Source organism: Macrosteles quadrilineatus, unplaced genomic scaffold (genome assembly GCF_028750875.1).
Source record: "Macrosteles quadrilineatus isolate MER2022 unplaced genomic scaffold, UCM_ALF_1.0 Scaffold_1__1_contigs__length_201487025, whole genome shotgun sequence".
Lineage (NCBI taxonomy): Eukaryota > Metazoa > Arthropoda > Insecta > Hemiptera > Cicadellidae > Macrosteles > Macrosteles quadrilineatus.
The window spans coordinates 101,169,725-101,195,478 of record NW_026542594.1 but is presented as its reverse complement, the minus strand read 5'-3'; the positions used below and the strand labels follow the sequence as shown (position 1 = coordinate 101,195,478).

At 38.1% G+C, this 25,754-nt stretch overlaps 1 protein-coding gene across 1 annotated transcript in view; it reads right to left on the bottom strand.

The window, feature by feature from the left end:
- Positions 1–24,319, bottom strand: part of LOC128999188 (nuclear hormone receptor E75-like) — a 104,175-nt gene extending 79,856 nt beyond the window's left edge. The window contains 1 exon segment of the mRNA XM_054425612.1: positions 23,627–24,319. Within this exon segment, the coding sequence (XP_054281587.1) occupies positions 23,627–23,870 (244 nt within the window). The 5' untranslated portion in view covers positions 23,871–24,319.
- Positions 24,320–25,754: the final 1,435 nt, after the last annotated feature.

Here is a 25,754-nt window from a genome sequence, read left to right as displayed (position 1 = left end):
TGGGAGTCCATCGACAGAACGTGAAATATAAGCCGTTCCTGTATTACTGTGTTAAAAATTAACAAATTGGTTTCTCCTTTGGTTTAAAATTATAGGAGCAATATAATTTATTTATTGAAATTTTATTGTACTTATCCTAAAATTACAAAAAAAGTGCAATAATAGTGAACTATATATTTCATGTTTAATCAAATAATTTATTGTATACAATAGTCCTTTCATAATGCAATTAGTAATTCCTACAAGTTGCTCATTTTGATAAAAAATACTAAAAAGTAGAACTGTTGTGGACTTTTGTTTCAAGAGGAGTGGAACAAATAGTGAATACTATACTCCTTAATACTTTTAATTTTACGTAATGATTGTTTTTATTTATTCTTTCCTATAGTTCTCAAGTGGTGTTGATTTCAGTATTCTGTTATATATTATATTCTTCTTTTTTATTCCTCTATTACCAAATTACCAAATTAAAAATAGGTATTACAATAGGGACTCATTTAAATAAATTTATATTGTACATCATATTTTTAAAGAAAATCAGAAATTGCGTTTTAACTAATATGGACTAGCCTAGTATTTTATAAAAGTGATAATAAGTGTTTAAAAGTCATGAAAACAATGCCACAATAATAAGGGCGTCATTGCACTCTGACGGACAACAGTGCAGGGCAATGTCCCAGGGAGTCATTCGCGGTCATCCACCATCACCACTACACGACCAAGGTTTGGTTGGCTCAGCACTACTGTCGTGTTATGGTTTGGATGGCAACGAATCTAATACCTAGTAATGGTTGTAAATGCAGTCTTAAAATATACTCATTTCCCCAACAGAAGACGCAATGTTAATCATATTAGTTATGAAATGAAATTGAATGTAAAGTATCGCGGTTGCAATTAAAAACTTACAATTTGTTTTTGTTGGAAAGCACCATTCAATGGACAGGAGAGTATTAAAACAATATTTTTAGTAGTTAAGTGTATATGAGCAAAGCTATACGTAGCATATTCAGCCTATTATTCTTGTAATTGCTTACTAAAAGTAATACAGCGAGTGCACACATTAGAAATTATGCAATGTAATCATATCTGAACATTATGTAGAATAATTAATTGTTTCTTGATTTATGTAGGATATGTTTATTTTATCGTCCCTAATTATGAAATGCAATGATTTTATGAAGGAATAACTAGTAAAATAATAACTATCGCTATTTTACAGCAACGAATCACAAACTTTCGTTTTTTAAATCCCCTTAAAGACAAACTAAAATAAACTATTTAATTAGCCTGGAATAATCTCGAGTGTATTAAAAATTTACAGAAGACACGATTCTGACAAACTTGATTAACAATAATAAAAAGTATTAAGTGTTTGACAAATAGTTTAATAGTTCAATTAGTAATCTTCCAAATATTATAAATGTGAAAGTTTGTGTGTTTGAAGTTCAATCACGCATAAACCACTGGACGGATGGGGCTGAAATTTGGCATGATGATAGCTTACATTCCCGATTAACATAGGCATATTCTTATCTCAAAAATCCTTTCGGGCTCCGCCCCGGTGGCTCTGTAATTCCCCATGTTAACCTTATGAGTATTCATATTTAAAGGGAATTAAAGAATTTAGTCAGCTATTTCAACTAAAAAAGTTGGTTCTATGATATGGAAAAGCATTAAAAAGTTATAAGATTTACCAACAGGGTGCAGCACTATATTTTTTTGCATTTATGAAAACAGCTAATTTAAACTAAGCAGCAACAAAAAACTGTGATTCGCAATGAGAACTGTCAAAGTAGGATTGTTTACAGTTATGTTTATGTTTTTCATTTCATGAATAATTAGTGATATTTTGCGAATTGTTGATAATTTATTTTTCTCCATTGTTTAGGTGAAGTGGTTGAACATTATGGCTATGGTAGATGTGTAATACTATAGAATACTGTAAATTTAAAAAAAGCAAATGTTATCAAACTGTGTCCTCCCTTATTGCAAACGCAAAGCTTGAGTATAACTGCAATAAGCATTTTATACTTATGTTCCAACCCCGTACGAAGGACGGGTACTCTGCTAGTATTGTTATAAGGATAATATTTTTATCATATAAGAAATGCTTAATACACAATTTCCTTTAAAATACTTAATATTTAAAATCTAATGATATATTTTATTACGTTGTTTACAACACCTATAACATGGCTCACTCCAATATTCCCAGGCATGTACTCTTCACCTACCGTATACCGTCATGTGTTATCATCACACAGTTGTTGAAGGAAGCAAACTGTACGTTCAATGCGACTTTTTATTTCCCGCGATAACGCGTAATTTTGCAAAGCTAAACCCACGCAGTGTACGTTGTTTATGAAGGGTGTTAGAGATTAAAACAACTGACATTTAACACCGATTGGATACTATTTTCAAAGTAATACTCTATACTTGTGAGTATATACCTACTTTATACAATATCAGTAGTTTATCAAGCCACGTGATTACGAATAAAAAGTATAAATCATATAACGGATAAACAATTCAACACTTTTTAATTTGTTAACTGTGTACATTTATGGCCAAATATTGTTTACCCCCACATTATAAATAATTAATGATGTTAAAGTTCCATCCATATCTTAGAAAATGTATAACAATGCATTATTTGTTTATAAAGATAAACATAAGGCACCAGTACCACCAACATTGCAAAGGTGGATACAGTACATTATGACGTAACTGTATGTACATACCATACTCGTGCTCCACGGCCATGTCTGCTCGTGTTAGACCGTTGGTCGTCACTGGTCACTGGTCGGTGTCTCCTACACCTCCACACGACCCTCGACCCCTAGAGTAGCGGTATCCCGGTATCCGTCCCACCCTCGTCCGTTACTAGACGTATCACTACAGTGGGGGTGCCTCCTCCTCCACCGCCCATACAATTACTAGATAAATACCCTCTCGGTGCAACCCTTGCACCTATTCTTCACGGGACTGTTCCGTTGTCCGTTGGACCAGAGTGACGGATTATTTTTACTTTTCGCTACCCCCTCCCCCTGACGGTTTAGGTCGCGACCTCCGAGATCGCGGACTGGTTCTGATCTCGCGGTTCTCGCGAGCGTTGGGCCACTTTTGATTGTTTTATCAACGGAAAGTGACCCTTGGCCGAACGTTGGGAGAGGTCGCGGGAACCTGTTCCATCAGATCGAGCCAAGTGTGGAGGGTTACGACACTTCTACACTCTACAGCCTTCCACAATCTTAAACACAACGGGTGATGTTACACGCGAAACTGTAACGGCATCCTCAAAATAGTTCTACTGTGTGTTTGAATATATTCGTTAAACCACACTTTGAATCGTCTTTGGTTTTAGTAATTTACACAGAAGCAAAGATCGATGAAACTAGAAAGCAAATAGCAGTTTATACAACTACAGACTTGAAGAACAACTTTGAACCAAGAATACTTACTATTCAAAGCTAATAATTTGTCACTAAAATAAATCTCTATTTTATGAAATTATGGTTCATAGCAACCTGTATTAAATCTAGATGGTGAAATATTGTGAAGAATCATCCGTATCTTTGTCATAGCACACAATTCACCAAGCCTTTAAACGATAGATGAGTGTGTGATGGGAGATGTAAACTTTTAATTTGGCTTTATTTTGGAGTGAAGATAAGTTTTGTCAACAAAAGGTAGTCTTCTATCTGTCTTTGTAATAAAATATTTTGTAATAATTCGCACTAGTAACATAGGCCTATCCTCTGGTATCCCGACTTCTTTCTGGTCCTGTCACAGCAGCACTAACCCCCAGATCTATAAAATGATTAACTTTGGTTGAAATTTTTTAGAAATGATTAACTGATTTTTCATCACAAATGGTTTGGCTACTTACAAGAACAACCTAATTGTAGATAGCACTGTGACAATATAAATATTATTACAGTGCGATGTTTCATATACAGGTGAGGACTGTCTATTACACTCCTATGGTAAATACTGTCTACTCATTTGTTAATATAATTTAGCAAAAAACTTTAATGAGTCACATCATAAGCTTCGAGAAATAATAGACCAGCAATAAAGTTCTCAGGTTTTGTTCTGTAAACATGTATCTAAAAAACGTTGAACTCAGAACTTGGCTTTTAAATTAAGTCAGCATAATACACAAACTAATATAGTTATCGAGGTTTATTAGGAATGAAATTGTACATTATGATTTGTATCTGAAATTGTACTGTATTAGTTGATTTAACGTTTTTACAGGATTTAGAAAATAAAAAGGGAAGGATCACGTATAAAGTGAAAATGAGTAAAACTAAATGTTAACTATAACGTGACAAGGCTGTGTTTGTGAAATCCCTGGTGATAAGTCTGTGTACACACGGAAGTGAGTGTTGAAGGTACGACCGCGACCACGCAACACGACCTTATCTCGTGACCTTGTCCCTGCTATCACCAAGGTTCTCGAGATTCGCGAGACCGCGCGATTCGGCGTCCCTGATAGACGTAACCCCCCCCCCCCCACGTTCAGTACCTATCACCTTACCATGTGGTCGGGGAATAAAATGTACAGAGTCAATAATACAGTAGCGCTGCAAACTTAAAAGATAGAGAAATTATCAGCATTACTGATAATGACTATCGCGGTATTGGTTATCGTGAATGATTTCATATTGACAAAATTAGTGATAACAAAATATTAAATTGTAGTTACGAAAACCTCTATGTGAATGTATGTTCAAATAAGTTTGTAATAAATGTTGTACAATACGCGTATATCGAAAATGGAAGGAAAGCTTTGTATCGCGTGGTCCAATATGAGCAAGGTCCTACACTGTCTGAAGGTATAGAAATTTGAAACTAGGATAGTCCAACATAGGACAAACATTTCCTTTCCTAAAATATTGGTCTTTCTAGATCAAACCAACTTGATAATTAATAAAAGGTCTATAAGTAAAAAAAAAAAAACAATCATAGGTTTACAATATTTGTCTAGTAAGACCCAACAAAACATTTCCTTCTCAAACAGTATTTGTTATGAGTGCAAAATAATAACCATAGGAGAACAACACAACCGAAGGTGGTTTAGCTAAATAAGCTTGGCAAAGTTGTGTAAAACAAATGTCCTAAAATTTTAAAACCAAACCACGATTTCTTAGGTTTACGTAAGAAAATAAATATCGAAGCTCCTTTGAAAACAACCACTGACAAGTGGTCGTTTTAATTCATAAGTTCTGTATTAAAAGGCACACAATAAAACTAATAAATGTTGGATTTGAATACAAAACATGTGCATCCATTTGTTTGGCTATCATTTAAAAAAGGATAACACGAGGGGCTAAAGGAAAATATCTGAAATATACTAGTTAAAGTACACCATAGTGCAGTTCAGTGCAGTGTACAATGAATGCTTAGTTCTACTGGTACGGTACTTAGGTTTGCTGTTGTAACGTGTAGTGCAATGGAGCATGGCATATCATATACTTTGCTATGTGATTGTGTTTAAGTACTGTATTACTAAGCAGTGGCATTTAAAGTAGTGTATGGGGACGATACAACTTTGACTTATACAAGTAGACCTCTCATGATGAAGCTGGAGCTTGTTTTATAATAGAAATTAACGTTGAATTAAGCCATCGACAGAGCGCATTGGTCTTAATTATTGTTTTTGTACGTATTTTTAGTGAAGCTAAACTGCGATGAAAGCTTATTGGTAAGATTAAGGGACGAAGTGAATTGTGACAGTATCACACTCGGCTATAGCTTATCTAGATTTAGATTAGGGTATACTACAACAACAGTATTCAAAAGTCCAAGTATCTACAGATTCATGTCGGAACACCAGCAATATAGGGAAGTCCATACCAGTGGTTGTGGTTGTGATGTGTTGTTGTCTGGAAGAGTTGTACAGTCAGATCACGCAAGTCGCGGTCGCGGAATGCGATGTGCCATTGAAAGTGGGGAGAAAGGAAGTGTCCTGGGGGGGATAGGTCGACGTCCAGCGGACACCTTGACCTCCGCTCTGGGGGCGTCCAGAACCTCCACAGGCGAAAGTTCAGTCGTGGCGAGATCCGACGAAAAACTCTGATTTGACCTGACCATCCCTCTCACTTCACTTTCTATCAGTTTTCACTTCAAGAGGCTCAATTCTGTAGGGATTTGTACTATTTACTATAAACCCAATGTTTGCACTTGGAACTCATGTCGGTGTTCCATTGAACAGTTTACCATGCTGCGAATGGTTAGTGTTGTTGATTAGAAAAATGACATCTGAATAAGAAAACTTGGTGGCAAGTTTTGATGGCAAAACTGACCATGACTAGATGGGGCAGAGCGGTCAAGAAGTTGGTGGTTTCATAGATGACTTTTTTTGCAAGGAAAACAAAATCAAACAAAAAGGTTATGACATGACGTGGTTATAACAAAATAAGGAATTTTAAACCGCTCAAGACTCCTAATATAAGGTGTTTTTTTTTTTTATAAAACCCAGCCTAAATTACAAACGTAGAGTCACTGTTTGGGGACAAAACACATTGGCACCCCTGCTTTCTTTACATCATTACCGACTTGCTCATGTGCATTTTCGTATTCTTGTCTTTTTATTTCTTCATCTCAACATGAGTTCTCTCAAACGTAACCATTGTGGAAAAATAAATATTCTATTATTCATATTTACATGGTTTTTAACCGGTAGTTGGTTTATTAGGTAGGCTTACTGGAATCCTTACTGGAAACTCAATTGTAAACCTTTCTCGATATAAAACTAATGATTTACTCACAATGTGCTCTTCTAAAATACATCTTGAGCTTGAAAAAAACAACGTTGACTCTTATTTACAATTAGTTCTAGCACTAAACAGTGGAACAGCCATGCTTTTATGCATATCAGCTGATTGGTATTGAGGAAAAGGAAGCAGGGCTGCCAGATTATATGCTTGTTTTGTCCCTGAACAGTTTAGTAATTTGGATTGCATTTTATAAAATAAAACACCTTGTATAACCAATACAGTTCGTTTATCAGTTCATTAGTTCAGTAACAGAATCTTGGGAATCACAAAGGTAGTTTTTAGGCCATAATGGTCTCTTATAATGAAGTGAAAACCATTGTGCACGTTTTCGTACACCACGAATAGACCATCACACCATCTCATTCTTTTATTCATGACCTGATTCCAAAACCCGAGGGTGGTCTTTGGTAATTAAATCGAATCAAATTTCACAAAAAGAGAGGGGATGACAGTTGGTAACCTACATTCGGCGCGTCTACCCCCGACCCTCGAGACAATGAAATCGAAAGTGCCCTCGCAACCTGTAAAGGCCGGGGAATGCCAAAAAATAGACCCTGGGAGCGTTTGTTGACGCAAAAAATTAAATCCCAAACTCTAGACGCCCTTTATACCTGTGTGACCTTGGCCACAACCCTTGCGTTCCGAGGGTTGCGCAAACGTCTGTCTAACCCTCTACCTGGCAACCCTACCATTACGGGTGCAAAAACCAAAATGCCGCACCTGGCAGGAAAATGTCTGGGCAGATGTTGGATGGTCCTGTGTCCTCCCCCTCAGGCACGTCAGGACACCGCGGAACTATCGCAGGATATCTGAGGTTGGTTCAATTTATAACAAGGGATGTGCGCTCGTAGGGATAAATTATGAAAGTTGGCTAAAAAACATGCAACAACTAAGAATAAATGAATGTTCGCGGAATCTTAAGATAAAACATTTACAAAACTTCTTTCGCAACCAAACTTTGAACTAACAATTTTTGAAATTAAATATTTGATTTTTCTATAAACATGTCCAACAAAATTTAAAGCGTTTTCAATAACAAAATTGTTTAATGGGATTGTAGTGATTGATGGTGGTTAGAAGCGAAATCACCACAACACTCTACTCCTTTATTTAATACAATTTTGATAACAGCTCAGGCAATGTCGTTGGTTAGAAAATGTTTGGTTGTAACTTAACTTACTTTGCCACAGTGAGAGAAGCATCAATAGGTTAATACTCACATAAACTATCGAAGTAGAATTTAATCATACCTGAAACATGAAATTTACAAGTCAGTCATTTTGCAATAGTAAGAGTAATAATCAATATAAAACAATAATACTTCCCCACCTTTTAATGACACTTCAGTAAAATACAGATTGCAGAGTAGATGTTGTCTACTCTATATACTATGAAAAATATGTAATACACCACAATGCATTCATTGTTAGACCGTGGGCTACAACTAGGACTATATAATGTAAAGGATTGTGTATTAATACATTAATAGTTTATTATCAAACTAGTTTATTTTAAACAAAGAGCGTGCGCAGTTCTGTATGTAAATGATACGTTTGCAAAAAGCGCAGTTCGGAGACCACAAGGCCGACAACTCCCAAATGTCACGTCCGAGATAACTTTTGACTAGGTAGAGTCGAAACTCCTTCATCGGCGAATCATCATTCTGCGAAGAATAAACCGTGTCCACCACAGTTGTGTGTGCAGTTGAAAGTTGAAATGTACAATTAACGTGTCATTCCAGTTATCGTTGCGAATACTTGTAACATAATTGTTATGTCAACTTTAATTGTTCTGAAAAAGTAGTTACTAATAAATCATAGAACCGATCATTAATAGTAATTGACATTACAAAGCCAGAAAAATTCTACTACTACTCTGAGTTAAGATGAAACAGTATTTTAGAAGTTCCGTTTTTTTAAAAGTAACCTTTTTTGTTGTTACAATTTGAATCAACTAAAAGTTTTCGAGGAAAGAACATTTTCTAACCCCTCGTTAGTTTAATCTTTTTATTACTACAGTAGTACCATCGATACCCTTGACTACAGTTCGGTCCACGAGAGTCTGCAGTTGAGGGAGGAGCCTATTTACCACGTGACTTAAATTAGCCAATGAGGACCACGCGTTGTTGCCAAATCTAATAATACCAGCTGAATTGAAAATAATGTTAAGCATATTTTTATTAGTGACGAAAATTATTGAACGGGTGTTGTTGCAACGTCACACTAGTCCAGTCTTGCCATTGGCTGCCACCAACTGCAGACTCTTGGGGCCCCTAGTGTAAGAAATAGGCCTAATCACATTATCATTCAAATACTGTACTATACAAGTTCCTTTAGAGGATATTTGAATTCTCAACGAATGCAATGGTAGGTATATATTATAACCACAAAATACAGAAATTGATACCGAATTCGGAACTTTAAACAAGAATCCAAGAGACAATTGTGACGATTGTGGAGACGTGGACACGTCAAGACAATAGTAATAGTTTTCTCATGACTTTCATCATCTGTTGATATTTCGTTGATTGTTTCCACCTCCAGTCTTCAATTTACTTTCTTCACTTTCTACTGTAGTTCCCAGATCTATCTTCTGTGGTCATCAAGGTCAGTCTGAAGCCGTCTCCTGGAAGAGCCAAACTTTGTAGGGCAGTGAAGAGTGCTCCATAGTCCAACATGTAGTATAAACACAATATTGTGCATTGCTGGTGAAGGTTCAGTAGTGCAACGCAAAAGTAAAAGTTGGTATGATGGCCAGACGTTTTTAGGAGCAATCCTTACGAAGAAAAGTACAACGCTTCGGTATAAAGAATTCCAGTAAGAAGCCAGTAAGCGTTACATGTCAGGTTAGGGGTTGGAGATGCTATTTTACGTAAGCTATGTAAATAAATAAAATAATACTAATAACAATAACAGATCAGGGTAAATCTTGACTTACCTACCTATAATTAAATACAGATGTCTGCTAGATTGTGTTTGTGTACAGATTGCACAACATGAATAAACAGGAAATGTCCAGCACTAGATTCACCACTTGGAAAACAAGCGAACAATGTATCTACAATCCAAATACGGTGTTTTGAGCTTCTGAGGACTCGAAAGTGTAAACATCCAGTGGTCTTGGTCTAAACCAGTGAGGCAATCAAAGAAAGAAATCACTAATTCCATACTGGGACATTTGTTAATATGTATGAAGAAATGCTTGCTTAGATAAATTTATATTCAACATGCGTAAGAATCCGTCAAAGCTACACTGAAATAACAATATTTAAGCTTGATTTACTGCACAATTTAATGAATAGACAAGTATCATGAATAAGGTTTGTATTACATTGATGTAATATGGTGACCTTGGATTGCAACTTTATTGCTCGGAACTTGTGATAAACTACACAATTACAGTTTGACCTCTAAACCTTGCAGAGGCTTGGTAGTTGGAGCTCGTCAACGTGTGATTACGACAAGGAATATTCTTATCTTATTCTCTTGCAACGTAAATAAATCTCTTAAGAATTGACTCTGACATTACCCGGTTGGACGTTCACAAGGAAACATTTTACATTACTTCGCATCCTCCTCCTTTCTGCCTACTTATTATATCCAGTTTCCCTATTTTGAAAGTTTATTCAATGAATCACTGAACCACCGACGTTGCACATAGCTACAATTTTATTGTTAAAACAATTCAGATGAAAATTACGATAACAGTTCTAGCAAGAACTTGAAACATTATTTTGAAAGGGTGTTTCCTCACCATTCAAAGAGGTTGACAGTCTCAAACACACGTGCCCGGCAAATAAGGCTTCTCAAACAAGGAAACAAAGAGTTAAGACATATTTAACACGTGATTATCCTTAGAAGGACGTGGATTAAGGGAGGATTTACCATCGTAATTTACAACAAGGTCGGTATAAACAAGTGCACGAGTTCAAAGTCACTGACACTCCCCCCCCCCTCCCACCACACGCACACGCACAAGTCGATGCAACTGGCACGTGCACACGCACACACCCACACACACGCACGCACACGCACAGCGACGGTAAACAGAGGTGTTTCTAACGTGTGAAGTGCCGGCTAATTTAGATATGGAGGCCAATGCCTCTAGTACAGGAATGCTGAGGCCATTTTCTGAGCTGGAATGAATTTAGTTCCGCATGCTTCATATCTGCATGTGTCAAGCAAGACCGGGAATAAAAGAACCTCTGTGACGTAGGGAATTATTATTCGTCTAACTTCCCTATTTATTGCGTATAGGAGTACAATATGCCTATCTTGAACTAGTTGATAGAACATGACATATACTAATGTAGCCCAGACATTCGCTAGGTAAGGGCAGGGCGGCCCCAGTACCAGCTGTTGACCATCACCACGCAGACACAATCGCGAGGTGTGCAGGGTTACATAAGGGCACCTCCCCCATCCCTCTGATACAATTCGGGCCGCTGACGTCACACTCACCTGTGTCCGGTGGGGCAGCTGCCCCCCCTATACAACTATTTGGGGATTCTCTTTCATTAGACCTCAATTTCGGCATGTGGGAGTCTTCTGATCAGTTTTTGCGCATCAAAGTTGTCTAGGACCAATCGGCGTTTACTTCCGGTGAGGCACTGGGGCTGAATCTTGCGCAATAGCATCAGTCTACAGAAGACATCTGTCAATTCGTGGAGCTTAAGTGGTTTAGCAAAAGAATTCAGGTTTTTATTAGCCTTAATAAACGATTTGTTAAATACTAATACATTCGATTAACGAATGTCGAATGGGTTAGTTGTAGCATTTACTTTTAAATACTGAAGTTGTGTTGATAGTCAAAGGCAACTAGTTTCGACTCTCATTCCCAGGCCAGTACTAAGACATCTTCCTTCTTTATTTGGAAGGTCATTGATTAGTAATAAATAAGACACGCACACGTACATGTCCATGTACTTGCGTGTGTCTAATTTATTACCATTCAATGATCTTTGTATGGAGCAAGAAGACATCATAGAAATAGCTTGAGGAAGACTCGTACGTAAGCCGAAACTAGTTGCCGTATGGAAACACATAAGATCGCATAGATGCAGGTATTTTACACCCATTTATTGTACAAAATAATAACCCCTAAAAGTAAAAGCATACAACGAAAACTTTAAACAATGTCCATTCTCATGAATAGAAGGATAAGACCGTAAGACTACTGAGGAGTGATATGACTTCTATAGCACGTATCAAGCATGAGTGATGTAGGATGCTCCAGAGCAGAGCCCCCAGGACGCAGGATGGCGCAGAAGACGTTGACTCTAGCAGGGCAAGGACCGCAGTTGGCCGCTCGGTCAATGACGTCACAGGTGCCCCCCCCCCCCCACTACCTTACACTGGCAATGCCCCCGTGTCATCCGACTGTTTCACTTTTTGCCACTCGATCGGAAAATTGGTACAATTACCCACTAAGAAGTGCGACTATTCGTCACTTGTTGATTTCCCAAGTCAGTGATAGTGATTCAGTAAAACTTTGGTTAGAAGTGATAAACTCGTATAGCACCGGAGTGTTGAGGCATTGTAGGAGAAAGCGAGTGAAATTAATAAAAAAGTATCAATTTATTAGTACCTAATAACGTAATACCATTGACTATTGGATAGTTAAAAGGTAATATGTTGAAGAAAGATTGGTAGTGTGTGTTTTGGCTAATTTTCCACAAGATGAGAAGAATCACGATGAAAATAATTGGTCATACATAGTTAGTCCAAGTTGACTTTTTCAGTGACATTTATTTAGGACATAGTTTTGTGTACGGTTGACACACCGTGTGGGTGACTAGCGTGAATGTCACAGGCTAGACGACAACCACGTGACTTACATGAAATACATAAGTCACTGTGGAACTGTTACATGATTTGACGTTGAAGGGTGACCAGCGAGATTGCAACTGCGTGGCGGGGTTGACGCTCTAGCCTGTCACACTCACGCTAGTTATCCTTCCACACAACGGCTCTACGATGAATGACCTGTGTATCAGATGCAAGCTACAATGTGGCGTTGTTCATTGACACTGCAATTACAATAGATTACAACATTTATTATGGAAACCTACATGTAGGCTAGTGAGTATCCTTCTCAAAATGGACGATTCAAGCTCTAATGATTATTCTGATGATTTACCATTAACTTTTTTTTTTTCTGGCACGTAATAAAACCAAACATGTGCAATAATAAACAAATGGTAAACCAGCAACCACATTGTACTGTGGTCACTGTGATGAGCACAATATGATTGTACTTTTTAATCATTTCTCGAACGAAAGTGTCAAAAATATACTTCTATTTTACACTACTAATTTGAAAATATTTAACTGTGCCTAGCTATGACTACCCGGAAATCGTTGACAAATTTTGTATCACTTTATATCTCATACACTTGCGATGATGAGATGGACGTCGTCAGTCGTCAAGCGCTGAATGTTTACCCTCGACTGACAGCCGCGCTTTGAGGACAACAGTCAGTCACATCCACTGAGGCATTAGAACCTTCCGAGAAACTCACACAATCAATTGTCTTCGCCTAACGTACCGACTACTGGACTACCGGAAAAACGAAAGTGGTTGTAAATACATCACTGAAACACTATCGCTAGTCAAAACATCGTCACCGTAGTAAATTTAGGGTCCAGGGAAGGGGGGAGGGTCAGCCGGGTCGGTCACTTTTGCTTTTAACTGGAACTGATCGTTTTCGATTTCTGTTCTAGCATTACTGGCATTCTTCTGAGTCCGAAGGTGCTTCCTTGTTCCTTGTTTTTGCTTCTGTTTTTTTTGTGTTCTTTGAACTTCTAGTAGTAGGTGCTGTTTCCCACGCAACTTGTTTGTTTGATAGGTTCAGTTACATTTCCTTCCGTCAAGTAAAATGGAAATAATAAACAAGGGGCTGAGAACACATCGAGGTAGTTTGTGGACTTTTGAGTCGTTTAAATCAAACTCTAGTTAATACTTAATTCGCATACCTTGGTGCAATTAACGCAATCTTGGTTGACATCTCATAACAAATCCAGGGAAATGTTTCAATAACAGATAAGACGAGTGAGAGGGGGGGGGGGGAGCTGTATAGTGTAATAGACGCAAGTGGCGGACTGGGGCTAATTGGTCGTCCCGCCACAGCCTTCAGCTCAGTGTTACAATCAATTACAGAGCAGACCGGAAGTGAATATGAGCGTCGACGACCTCTAGCGACCACTGGTGGAAACCACAACCAGTCGCGAGTCGCGATACCGACAACCGAGTGCACCAATTAGCATTTTATGAAGAAATCGGCTCAAATCAAGCAAACATGTTCCCATCATAGTTTACAAACTCTGCACAAAATGGCATCTAATATTGTTTAATCGGTAGACTTACTGGTGTTATGCGTTGAAACGCTGGTTGAAACACTATTAGAAACTCATTACTTCGATTTTCATTTCAATTAATCGCTAAATGAAATGAAACTTAACCGTTCAGTAGACTTATTATCATTAACGTACATTAGGGATCAGACAATATCTGAATACACTTATGCTCACAATGCAGTCGACGTACTGTTGATATTGAAATAAACAATCATTATAGCAGTGCATTCTATATGTTTTATATTGCATTTTACTTAAATACAAAAACTTAGAAATATCAGTCATTAAAAAGATTTGAAAAAGGTAGTTTGGTTTTCTTTTGTATTATAATTTTAGCAAAGTTCTTATTATCTTACAATTCCTTCGTTAAGTAATACTACACATAATTCCAAACTCTAGTTTATTACCTACACAAGTACTTCAAATCAGAAGCCTGTGTGAAAGACCTTGAAATAATTATCAACTCAAATTCAACAATACAACCCCTGCAAACGAATGAATGACTATTAAACAATAGACGATTGAAAACTAGTGGTAGAAAATGAATGTGTAGGGGAGAGGGACTCTCCCTTTCTACCTGAAACTAGGCTGAAAGTGAAACTAACCCCACTCGCTTCTCGCTTCCCCTCCCGGTCCTTCGTAGAGTTACGTCTAATAGTCGCAATGCTTGTTGACGGTTCAAGGAAAGGGTTCAGTGATCTATAACCGGAACTGATTTGGGCTCTTTTTATACAAATAGTTGAAAAACTCATTCTTTTGATTTTACTTTCTGAAATCGGTCCGTTAAAAGGTTGGTTAAAAGCGTTGGTTATTTCTACTTCGAATAAAATGTGGAACGGAAGAAAAAGTGATACTTTATTGGTAATACTTGGTATAAATTAAAGTCACAAATGAGTTTTCAAAAAGATATGTTAAACAAATCAGCCAAGTTATAGTTAGACGCAAGTACAGTCACATGATGTTGCCAATGTCATGACGTCATCGGTGACCGCCGCGCCGCGCCGCCAAGGCCTTGTCTCCCGGAAGCCCAAAATGTAACTCTACCAGGAAGCCTCGCACCGGGCGATCTTGAGACTCTGACCTGTCCACAAACGGAGACTACAATCTGTGCAACTTGTGGAGACACAAGTAAAGTCAAAGCAAACATCAGTCAAAGCAAAGTAAACTGTGATCTCAGAATATTGCTGTGATTGAGAAACTCATGTTATACTGTAAGCTGATTTAGTAGAAGTCTGTCAGTTATTGTACACTTCCCTGAGCAATAAGCGTTTACAGTTTGATCTTGAACATATGAAGCTACGTAAACTAAACAGTGTAGAACATCTAAACCAAGCAATGTTCAAACGTCGGTGACAAAGCATGAGTGTGCGTGATCCATTATGCTACAGTATAATTGCATACGTTTTAATGTTTGTACTAAACTTTCATGTGCAGTAAACTCAAATTTAAATTATTTAAATTTGATTTTACTGCACATAAAAGTTTTAATTAGTGTACTAATGTTCACTCTCATGATGATTTTTGGTGATCATACACAACAAATACACATTCTAAACCCCCAAAAACATGTAGTTGCTATCAAATATGAAAGTATAGAAACAAATAAGATATTTATTGCTTTAGTTTTTATTAAAATACAAACTAATTTGTACGATACTCTTAGGCGTATACGGATAATAATTACCTAACTAACAATTTACACTTAAAACTTTTAACATGTAACTATTTTTGTCTAAAACATAAAAGAAAGTATTAAATTTTTTTTAAACGAGAATATCAGCTAAGATTATAGCCTAGGGATAACCAGATCAAGAAGATGAGCATTTCTCATAACAATAAGTGATGTGAGAAAATGGATCGGAGAAATCGCAGCAGCCTACAGTAGGCCTGCGCGTGGTGACCTAGTGACGATGGCGTATACATCACCACAGGACGATACGACGACGACGCAACGATGAGAACAGGGCGGTGCATCTCGTAACACCACTTTCACTGCAGCTGCACCACTTTCTCCTGTACTTTCTCTCCCTCCCCCCCCCACCCTCCCATAGATAATGTACAGCTCGTTCCTGTGATGAGTTGGTGAAATAACCACAATATTGATAACTCTTACGTGAAATGGCACCACAACGACTAATCAATAATCATGGCTCTGTATTAGTACACACTACAATGTTATACATTATTATGAAAATTTGTGTAATATTACCGTATATCAAAATACGTTCGCATAAAAATTATAGATCGTACAGGTTCACACATAGGTGCAGTAACTAACTTCTGTCAATGAAAAAATATCCAACCGATAAATCTACATATGCATAGAGTATCTATTGTTGGAAAGTAAATTGACTTGCTCGCTGTTATGTACAGGGGGTTTCGTATCTCCAACCCTTAACCCCTAAATACATTCTTAAAATTAAAATAGTTAACCTATCCTTCTTTACTGCTTTTTCCTGTTACTTTAGGTTTAAAGCATTAAGTAACTTATTATCCAAAAGTATATTTTCCCTTAATCAGTAATTACTTTGGGGGTTTACCTATTCGTCTCAATTCTAAAACAAAGGGGGTGATTAAAATTAAAACTACCCCATTTCAAAATACGTTAAACTTGCCTATTTCTAAGTGGTGTTGAAAAGAGTTCCTGGTCAACTACATGTCTCCCCCCTAGTATACAATATGCTCCTGGACTACTGTAGGCTACTACTGTAGACGGCGCGGTAGTTGCAGTATGCAGTTGCAGTTTCACTCTCACAGGAGCCGCGAGTTGCCATGTTCGGCGTTACACGGAACTAATTATTGTCACGTGACGAGACGAGTCACTTCCGGTAGAGTCTGTACTATGTTGCCTTCACCTTGGAGCGGCATATCAGGTGTGAGCGCTTCCCGTACGCAACACAGACAGTATAGTGAGCGGCATATCAGGTGGGAGCGCTTCCCGTGTGCAACACAGACAGTATAGTGAGCGGCATATCAGGTGTGAGCGCTTCCCGTGCGCAACACAGACAGTATAGTGAGCAGCATATCAGGTGTGAGCGCTTCCCGTGCGCAACACAGACAGTATAGTGAGCGGCATATCAGGTGTGAGCGCTTCCCGTGCGCAACACAGACAGTATAGTGAGCGGCATATCAGGTGTGAGCGCTTCCCGTGCGCAACACAGACAGTATAGTGAGCAGCATATCAGGTGTGAGCGCTTCCCGTGCGCAACACAGACAGTATAGTGAGCGGCATATCAGGTGTGAGCGCTTCCCGTGCGCAACACAGACAGTATAGTGAGCGGCATATCAGGTGTGAGCGCTTCCCGTGCGCAACACAGACAGTATAGTGAGCGGCATATCAGGTGTGAGCGCTTCCCGTGCGCAACACAGACAGTATAGTGAGCGGCATATCAGGTGTGAGCGCTTCCCGTGTGCAACACAGACAGTATAGTGAGCGGCATATCAGGTGTGAGCGCTTCCCGTGTGCAACACAGACAGTATAGTGAGCGGCATATCAGGTGTGAGCGCTTCCCGTGCGCAACACAGACAGTATAGTGAGCGGCATATCAGGTGTGAGCGCTTCCCGTGCGCAACACAGACAGTATAGTGAGCGGCATATCAGGTGTGAGCGCTTCCCGTGCGCAACACAGACAGTATAGTGAGCGGCATATCAGGTGTGAGCGCTTCCCGTGCGCAACACAGACAGTATAGTGAGCGGCATATCAGGTGTGAGCGCTTCCCGTGCGCAACACAGACAGTATAGTGAGCGGCATATCAGGTGTGAGCGCTTCCCGTGCGCAACACAGACAGTATAGTGAGCGGCATATCAGGTGTGAGCGCTTCCCGTGCGCAACACAGACAGTATAGTGAGCGGCATATCAGGTGTGAGCGCTTCCCGTGCGCAACACAGACAGTATAGTGAGCGGCATATCAGGTGTGAGCGCTTCCCGTGCGCAACACAGACAGTATAGTGAGCGGCATATCAGGTGTGAGCGCTTCCCGTGCGCAACACAGACAGTATAGTGAGCGGCATATCAGGTGTGAGCGCTTCCCGTGCGCAACACAGACAGTATAGTGAGCGGCATATCAGGTGTGAGCGCTTCCCGTGCGCAACACAGACAGTATAGTGATCGGCATATCAGGTGTGAGCGCTTCCCGTGCGCAACACAGACAGTATAGTGAGCGGCATATCAGGTGTGAGCGCTTCCCGTGCGCAACACAGACAGTATAGTGAGCGGCATATCAGGTGTGAGCGCTTCCCGTGCGCAACACAGACAGTATAGTGAGCGGCATATCAGGTGTGAGCGCTTCCCGTGCGCAACACAGACAGTATAGTGAGCGGCATATCAGGTGTGAGCGCTTCCCGTGCGCAACACAGACAGTATAGTGAGCGGCATATCAGGTGTGAGCGCTTCCCGTGCGCAACACAGACAGTATAGTGAGCGGCAATCAACTGAACTTTTCAGTGACCTAGTTAGGTAAAATAATTACATGACACGCTCTGGGAAAATGATTACAAGTAACCATTAATATCTCTTGAAGTTAACTAGAAGGCCGAGTCCACTTAATATAGAGGGAACAAAGAATCGAAATACCGTAACGATTAAATATTTTCCAATTACAAAAATCACAGTTGATACAAATAATTATTCTCATGCCATAATGTGTACTTCGTTAAACTTTGTGTACTAACATAACTATTCTGTATCAAAGACTTTTCCTTATATACTTATAGACTTAGCCCGGGTATGTGGAATAAAAAAAATCATCTATTTACAACCTATTTAGGGTTTTACAAAGTATAAAATATACAAAGTAACTCTTCTATACGAATGAAATAGAACAATTTAAATAACTATTCTTGAGGAATAATTAGCTCCACAAGTGTTTCAAGATATATTTTCTAACTATTGTATTGTTTCTAGTAGGCTAAGTATCATACATTCAGCGTTGTTGCTATTCCCACTAGAACTGTATGACGTAGTCGAAGACAGTAAGTAGGCTGTAGGTTCTGAGAGAACGATTGTCGCCAACTACCTGTCGTGTGTCGTGTGTACACTCACTTTTATTTGGCAATAGTCCACTGGTCTATTTCCATCCGTACCCGACTGCCCTACACTCTCACAAGGCTAAGAGCAATCACCGAGTATTTGGAGAGGCTTTGTAGAACCCAAGCCTTTGTTTTATAGAACCAAGTCTTGTTCATTGTTATTTAATTGTTTTTCTGGGTCAGCAGCTACTTATTCGAATCCACACTGTTATTCAAAGTCGAAGGTACTCAGGCCTAGTGTGCGGGATTTGGAGGTTATAAATTGACAGACAATGTCCCTATTAAATTCCCACATTACTTTTGATCATCTATAGTTGCATCCGAGAGACTGATCCATTTAAACAAATATTGCAGATGATAAATCTAATTAGTCTAAAAATGGGACAACACAACAGTAATTTAATTATTTGGTTGTATTGTGAGGCGGCATAACAAAGTTTATGTTTCATCGCAAGACCACTAGTGCTAGTTTGTTTTGGCTTAGATGATTTTTTTTCGTCTGTTAAGTTGAAATGCATTGTATTTAATTGTTTTGACCATTCCATTTACCTTCATACTTTATGGTTGGTCTTGATGGACTTGATGACCACACGTTTAGTATGTGAACGTCAAATTTTAGGATTCGTCATGAAAAATAATCGAAATAACCAAACTAGAATACTTCTTTATAAAAAGTGTTAATAAAAAACGTGTAAAATTAACATAGGTTGTTAATATAGATGATTAAAAACAAAATCCAACTGATTGTTTAGTACACTTTTCGTTTGTATAAAGATTGGTTTTGACATTGACAATGAGCGCTGTGGCTGTGATACAATGATGATCTGCCAAGGTAACCTCACCAATTGGTAGCCTGTTAACACTAACACAGTGTGCTCTGGTGGGGGGGGGGGCGGTATTGAACCAATTTTGGGTTGGCGGCGGGCAAGGCCACGGCCCAATGTCAAGTAACAAGGCCGCCCCCTCCCCTCCCCCTGTACATAACGTCATAAGTGTGGCATGCATGAGCTACAACTCTTTATCAAGGGGTTTTATTACGCTTTTATCAGTGTAATGGTTAATTGTAACCGGTAAAACTGATTAGGGCGATATACTGAGGCAATCGTTAAATAATATAGTTTTATAGGTGTATGTAACAGGGTTTTATGATGTTATAGGTTTACTTTGGATTTTTGAAAAGACGATACGTGCAAAGTAAATATTTAAAAATTATATTCATAGTAACGTAGCATTTGCCGATTCAAACTCAGTGTAGCCTATACTTTTTTTCTTGAAAGTATACGTAAGATTTACACTGGTAAACTATTTTAACAAAACAAAACAATAAAAATTATTATTAGTGATCTGGTATAAAATATGTAATTTCTTCGTTAGTTCTTTCCCGAAATGATTGCACATATAGCCACCAATCAAGGGGCATAAGGTGGAAATGATTGTACATATAGCTCCCAATCAAGGGGTATAAGGTGGAAATGATTGTATTGGGAGGTTTCCCCGTTGATCAGCGAAATTTCCAGAGTCGCACGCACGAGCTCAGACAGACAGACAGGCGCGTCGTTCCCCCTACTCATACTGTCATTAAACAATCAGACCGGAACAATATGGACGCCGGAAGTCCCATTATCAACTTTTACACGTAATATAAGGGCTAAACAGTATTTCAACAACAACCTAATTATTTTTATGAACATACAACTATTTAATTGGGTCATAATAATAAATTTGAACCATTAAAACAAGAATTAACTATGATAAAGAATTTATTGACGCTAATTATTAACAACTATGCTTTACTGGTATACTATGCGTATGAGTAGTTGCGTCAGACCTGTGTTGTCTGTGACACGACACTACTCAGCAGAGTTAATCAGGTTTACTGCGGCAATGTGATTGCATTATCAATAATTGCTATGTAAGGATTGTTCGAGGTTAGGTAAATAAACTGCCTGAAATAATAACGCAATTGCCGTGATAGAATGAAGCGATTATTGAAGTACAATATGCAACGTACGAATGAGTACAACAACAACAATGGCTAAACAAACATACATTTGGTATAGTCTACGTAATATATTTATATGAGAGCGGATCCAACAGCGAAAGTGTACTGTACTGATTAAACTTGAAATGTTTGTCAATAATATGTGATTTGTATATTGATACAGTGCTCAAAGAAATTAGCCTGTGGAATTATAGGCCTAATCATACACTAAACTATGTATGTTGTGAACATCATACATTTTTTCTTCACTATAATCTACAATTAGTTGTCAATAATGAACAGGCCTTATAAAAATCTAATTAAACTATAACTTAACTGTCGTAATCAATTACATATTTTCGCTCGCTCTTTTTTTAGCGAATTTCCCATGTAGGGAATAAGCTATTACCGTAGTACTCATAGTAAGATCTGGACCCGGGACCGATTTACTTTTTCGTTTTGAGGTCCCTAGAGAGCAAAAACACCATCCGTTCAAATTCATATATATATTTATATATATGTCCGTTAGCGCGATAACTCGAGCCAAAATCATCCGATTTTGAGAAAATTTGGTACAAACGTGTAAACCTACGTTTATTCGAACGAGTTTGCGAACCAGCATGATCGGACTATGGGGACAGGGGTCTATGGGGGGTTTTATGGGGTAAAAATTGGGTTTTCCCATTTTTGACCCTAAAACCTTAAAATTTAGCAATTTCTTTCCAAACCATTTTGTGAGCTTAAAAAAACAAATAATTTAGTATATTGAAGCGTTATTATGCGCCTAATGGTTACGGAGAAAATTCCAATAATCTGTAAATTTAAAATTCCCATGTTATTTTTAGGGAGAATATATAAACTGTGTTAGTTTGCTTGTTTATGAACATATTTTGATCAAATTTGGAAAATGCATTCATTTCATACTAAACTTTTTACAAAAAACACCTTTTTACCCTCTCTGTTGCAGCAAACCTAAGTACTCGTTAAACTAATGCTATTTAAATAGGGAATAAATGTGCTATTTTTAAGGAGACATTTCAGTGTAAATCCAATCAGGCAAATGGAAATTCGCTTAGTCTGCAGGTTTGCTGCGGCGGGGGTATTCTACATCTACCACCAAAATACGGTACATAGATACTTTTATCTCCGTATTTGAATTAATTATTTGGTGGTTTTTAGATGGTGGTATTACTAAACGATTAACGACTAGTACCTGCTAGATGAAGTCTGAATAAAGCAATGGGATAATTTAACATGTTATATTGAAACGTTACAGGCACTGATCACTAAATATTTAAAGCGTTGCAAACGTTTTGGTGTTGTAATATTTCCCAGCGTATTATTTTTCAAAGAATATATAACTGCATTACTAAATATTCTTTAGTAGTGATATATTTTATAGTAGGTCTACGGATAGAAACTGTAGCACAGATACAAGAGTAGGAAGATTGTATACTCACTAATCTGTGGCTGTGGTATACAATGAATAATCAGCAGATTTGAGAGAATAACTGATTATTAATGTTATTATTTTGTGTTTAAACATTCATATACCTGTCACAAAAGATTGACTATCGATTTTGTGGAATGTCAATGTCTCAACAATTACTTAACATTTTAATCCGACAAAACTAACTGAAGCTATATACACCGGTTATAATCAAACCAATTTAGGCTATTGTATTGCTATGGTGAACTGGAGACAAGAAAACGGACCCTATAGTTAAGTATTAGACCAGGTACTGTATTGATATCGGGGTCTGATAATTGTAGTCCCTTCAGAGCTCAATGTATTACTAATTTAATTTGGATAAATAATTGAGGGTCTATACTCTTTAGAGAGTAATAATTAGAGAGTTATACATTAGATAATAATAACAATATTGTAGGTTTTAATTTATTTTGGTGAGAAAAGGAAATAGTTAAGCTTTGTCTAGCTCCGAATTATATAGGAACTCGTATCTTCGTAAATTTAGACGTGTAATATATTAATCGTCCATGTTTTTATATTGCATACCTACTACAACCTAATCTAATTCAACGTTATAACAGTGGCTAAAATAAGTTAATAAACAACAGTTCTAAATGCTAGGTGTTGTCTCCAAGAGTTTTAACCCGTAATCATGTTGCGCCCAATCGGCTCAATGATTGTACGGTGTTAACGTCGTCAAATCCCAAACAAAGACCTCGATTTGTATTATCAGTATGTATTCATTTCTGCCAGTACAATCTGAAGGTTAAACTGATAACGTCTTAATTCATAAATGGCATGATATTGAAGTTGTATTATGTAGTATGTTTTACCATGCCGCCTTCAAAGTTAAAATAATTCACTTTTTATTTTATATAGGTATTTAAAATTATCCGAATATGGACCATACCAATCTAAATCTACGAGCTGTGAATGGTATGTTGTTGAACATAGTTTCTACTCCCTACACACAGTAAGATAGAGATTATCAATTGTACCACTCACCTAGATCAGGGATGGAGCTGGATGGCTCTTCATGGTGAACCCTCTCGTGTTTGATGTCCGAGGATCGGTGGATGATCTTGGGAGGCGGCGGGGGCGGAGGCCGCATCACCACGGACGGCCCGGGGGGTGAACACGTCGAGGAGGTGACCAGGGGCGGAGCGGACGGCATCCTAAAGTCACCGGAGGACGGGGGTGCGAGGATCACCTGACGAAGCTCTGAGGAGGTTGTGGAAACGCCGGACATTTTACTGTCTACTTCACTACACAAATATTCCTGAGATACGCGGCAGTGAGCGTGGATACAACACCGATATAAAACTAGGCACTACTGTAGAAAAACGAGGTCAATAAATCCCAGCAGTAGTAGTTATAGTATACTTCGGCACTAACTTACAAGTAATCCATGAGATATAAGGCAGTGACGTATTCACACTTAGGCTAATACACAGTCGCTCGGTCACTCACTCAGTCACTTCACAGAAATGTCACAATTAAAAACACAGTTCTCACTTTCGATAACACACATGACGAACACCGATAAAAACTGTAAAAAAGTAGAAAAATTCCTGAACGGTTGTACCTGAGATAGTTTCGATTAGTCGCGTGGTGGTGTTAGGCTTTGCGGGGCGAAGGTGGACAGAACATTGCGGTGTTTACTATGTGTTATCCACAGCACGGGCGGGCGATGCTACAGTATAGGAGGATGCGGCGCGACTGACGAAGGCTTGTAGCGCGAAGGGCATGGCGTTAACCTTGTCCTTGAAAACGGCTCCTGAACTCTGCCGCGGGGAGGTGGCGGGGGGCGGGGGGCGGCCCCTCACTCTCCCCCCGCGACGGCGCACTCGCATCGCTGTAATGCGACCACTATTTTTGAATACTCAGTGAGACCTAGTGATCGCCTTGCACACAATAACAACGCCGAGAGTTGCGTAACGTGATAACAAGTAGCGGTGCCGAAATTACGGAATCCGCTACTGATAACAGGAATGTTATGAGATCGCGAATTGGGTTATCTCGCCACATTGTTTATTGTCTGTACTACTTGGGGGATAGATCAATGCGTGTAGACGGCGCGTAACAGTTAAAATATAGGTCAACGTGACGTGCGTAAACACCGCGTTGTAAAATATTTTACAAACGACCGTTTTTTAATCTAGCTTTTTCAATTCTAGTTGAATTGAAAAGATTCAATTTACAGTAATGTTTCCGGGAATGAGGTTCAAAGAAAGATGAGAGGAAAGAAGTTGTAAAATTGTACACTGTACTTCGAACATCAACTTATCAATTGCTAAGGCCAATTGAATTGATTTATACAATGAGTGAGTGGTTGGGACAATGAGTCTTTGCATCACAATCAGTGACAATGAGAGGTCATAAACGAAAACATAACCTCTATTAGACGTTATGAGTAGTAATTGTTAGTTTAAAAAAAAAACAGTCGTAGTAAGTGTATGCAACTCGCGTAATTAGCCATTATTAAGACACTCAAATCTTAAAATTTTCTACTCTTATCTTAAAGACTATCTTACGAAATCATTGTGTAAACTAATACATTACTGTAAATTAATATGGCAATGCTACATTAGAACGACATTTGATATCTCTAGCGATTCGGGTCCTAAACCACATTTAAAAAGTAAAAAGATTTAGATTAATCCGTAAAAAGTAAACAAATTATCCTTAATAAATCTTTTGTTAGCCACGTCCTTGCATAAAAAATATTAGAAGCCATACTTAATGAAATTTGTATAAGTGTTTATAGATTAACACAAATTATTCAAGGAATATAATTATGTATACTAGGTATTGTTAAAACTATTCATGAATAATTCACTATAAACCGTAATTTGAAAATTAGCATGAATTCCTAAACAATAAGGAAATTGAATAATTAGCACTTTGTAAATATCAAGTGTTTTCAGCTATTGTTGTACATTTACATCGTATTCTTGTTTAATTAATTGAAAGCAATTAATTTTCGTTTGTTTACTGGTTTTTAATTCGTAGGTTGTAGCCTATAAAAATCATTTGATAACCTCAATTAGAAATTTGTAAGAATGGACAGAATATTTTTTATTTAGTAGAAAGACTTAATTATTGTGTTGTTTAATGAACCACTACTGCATCT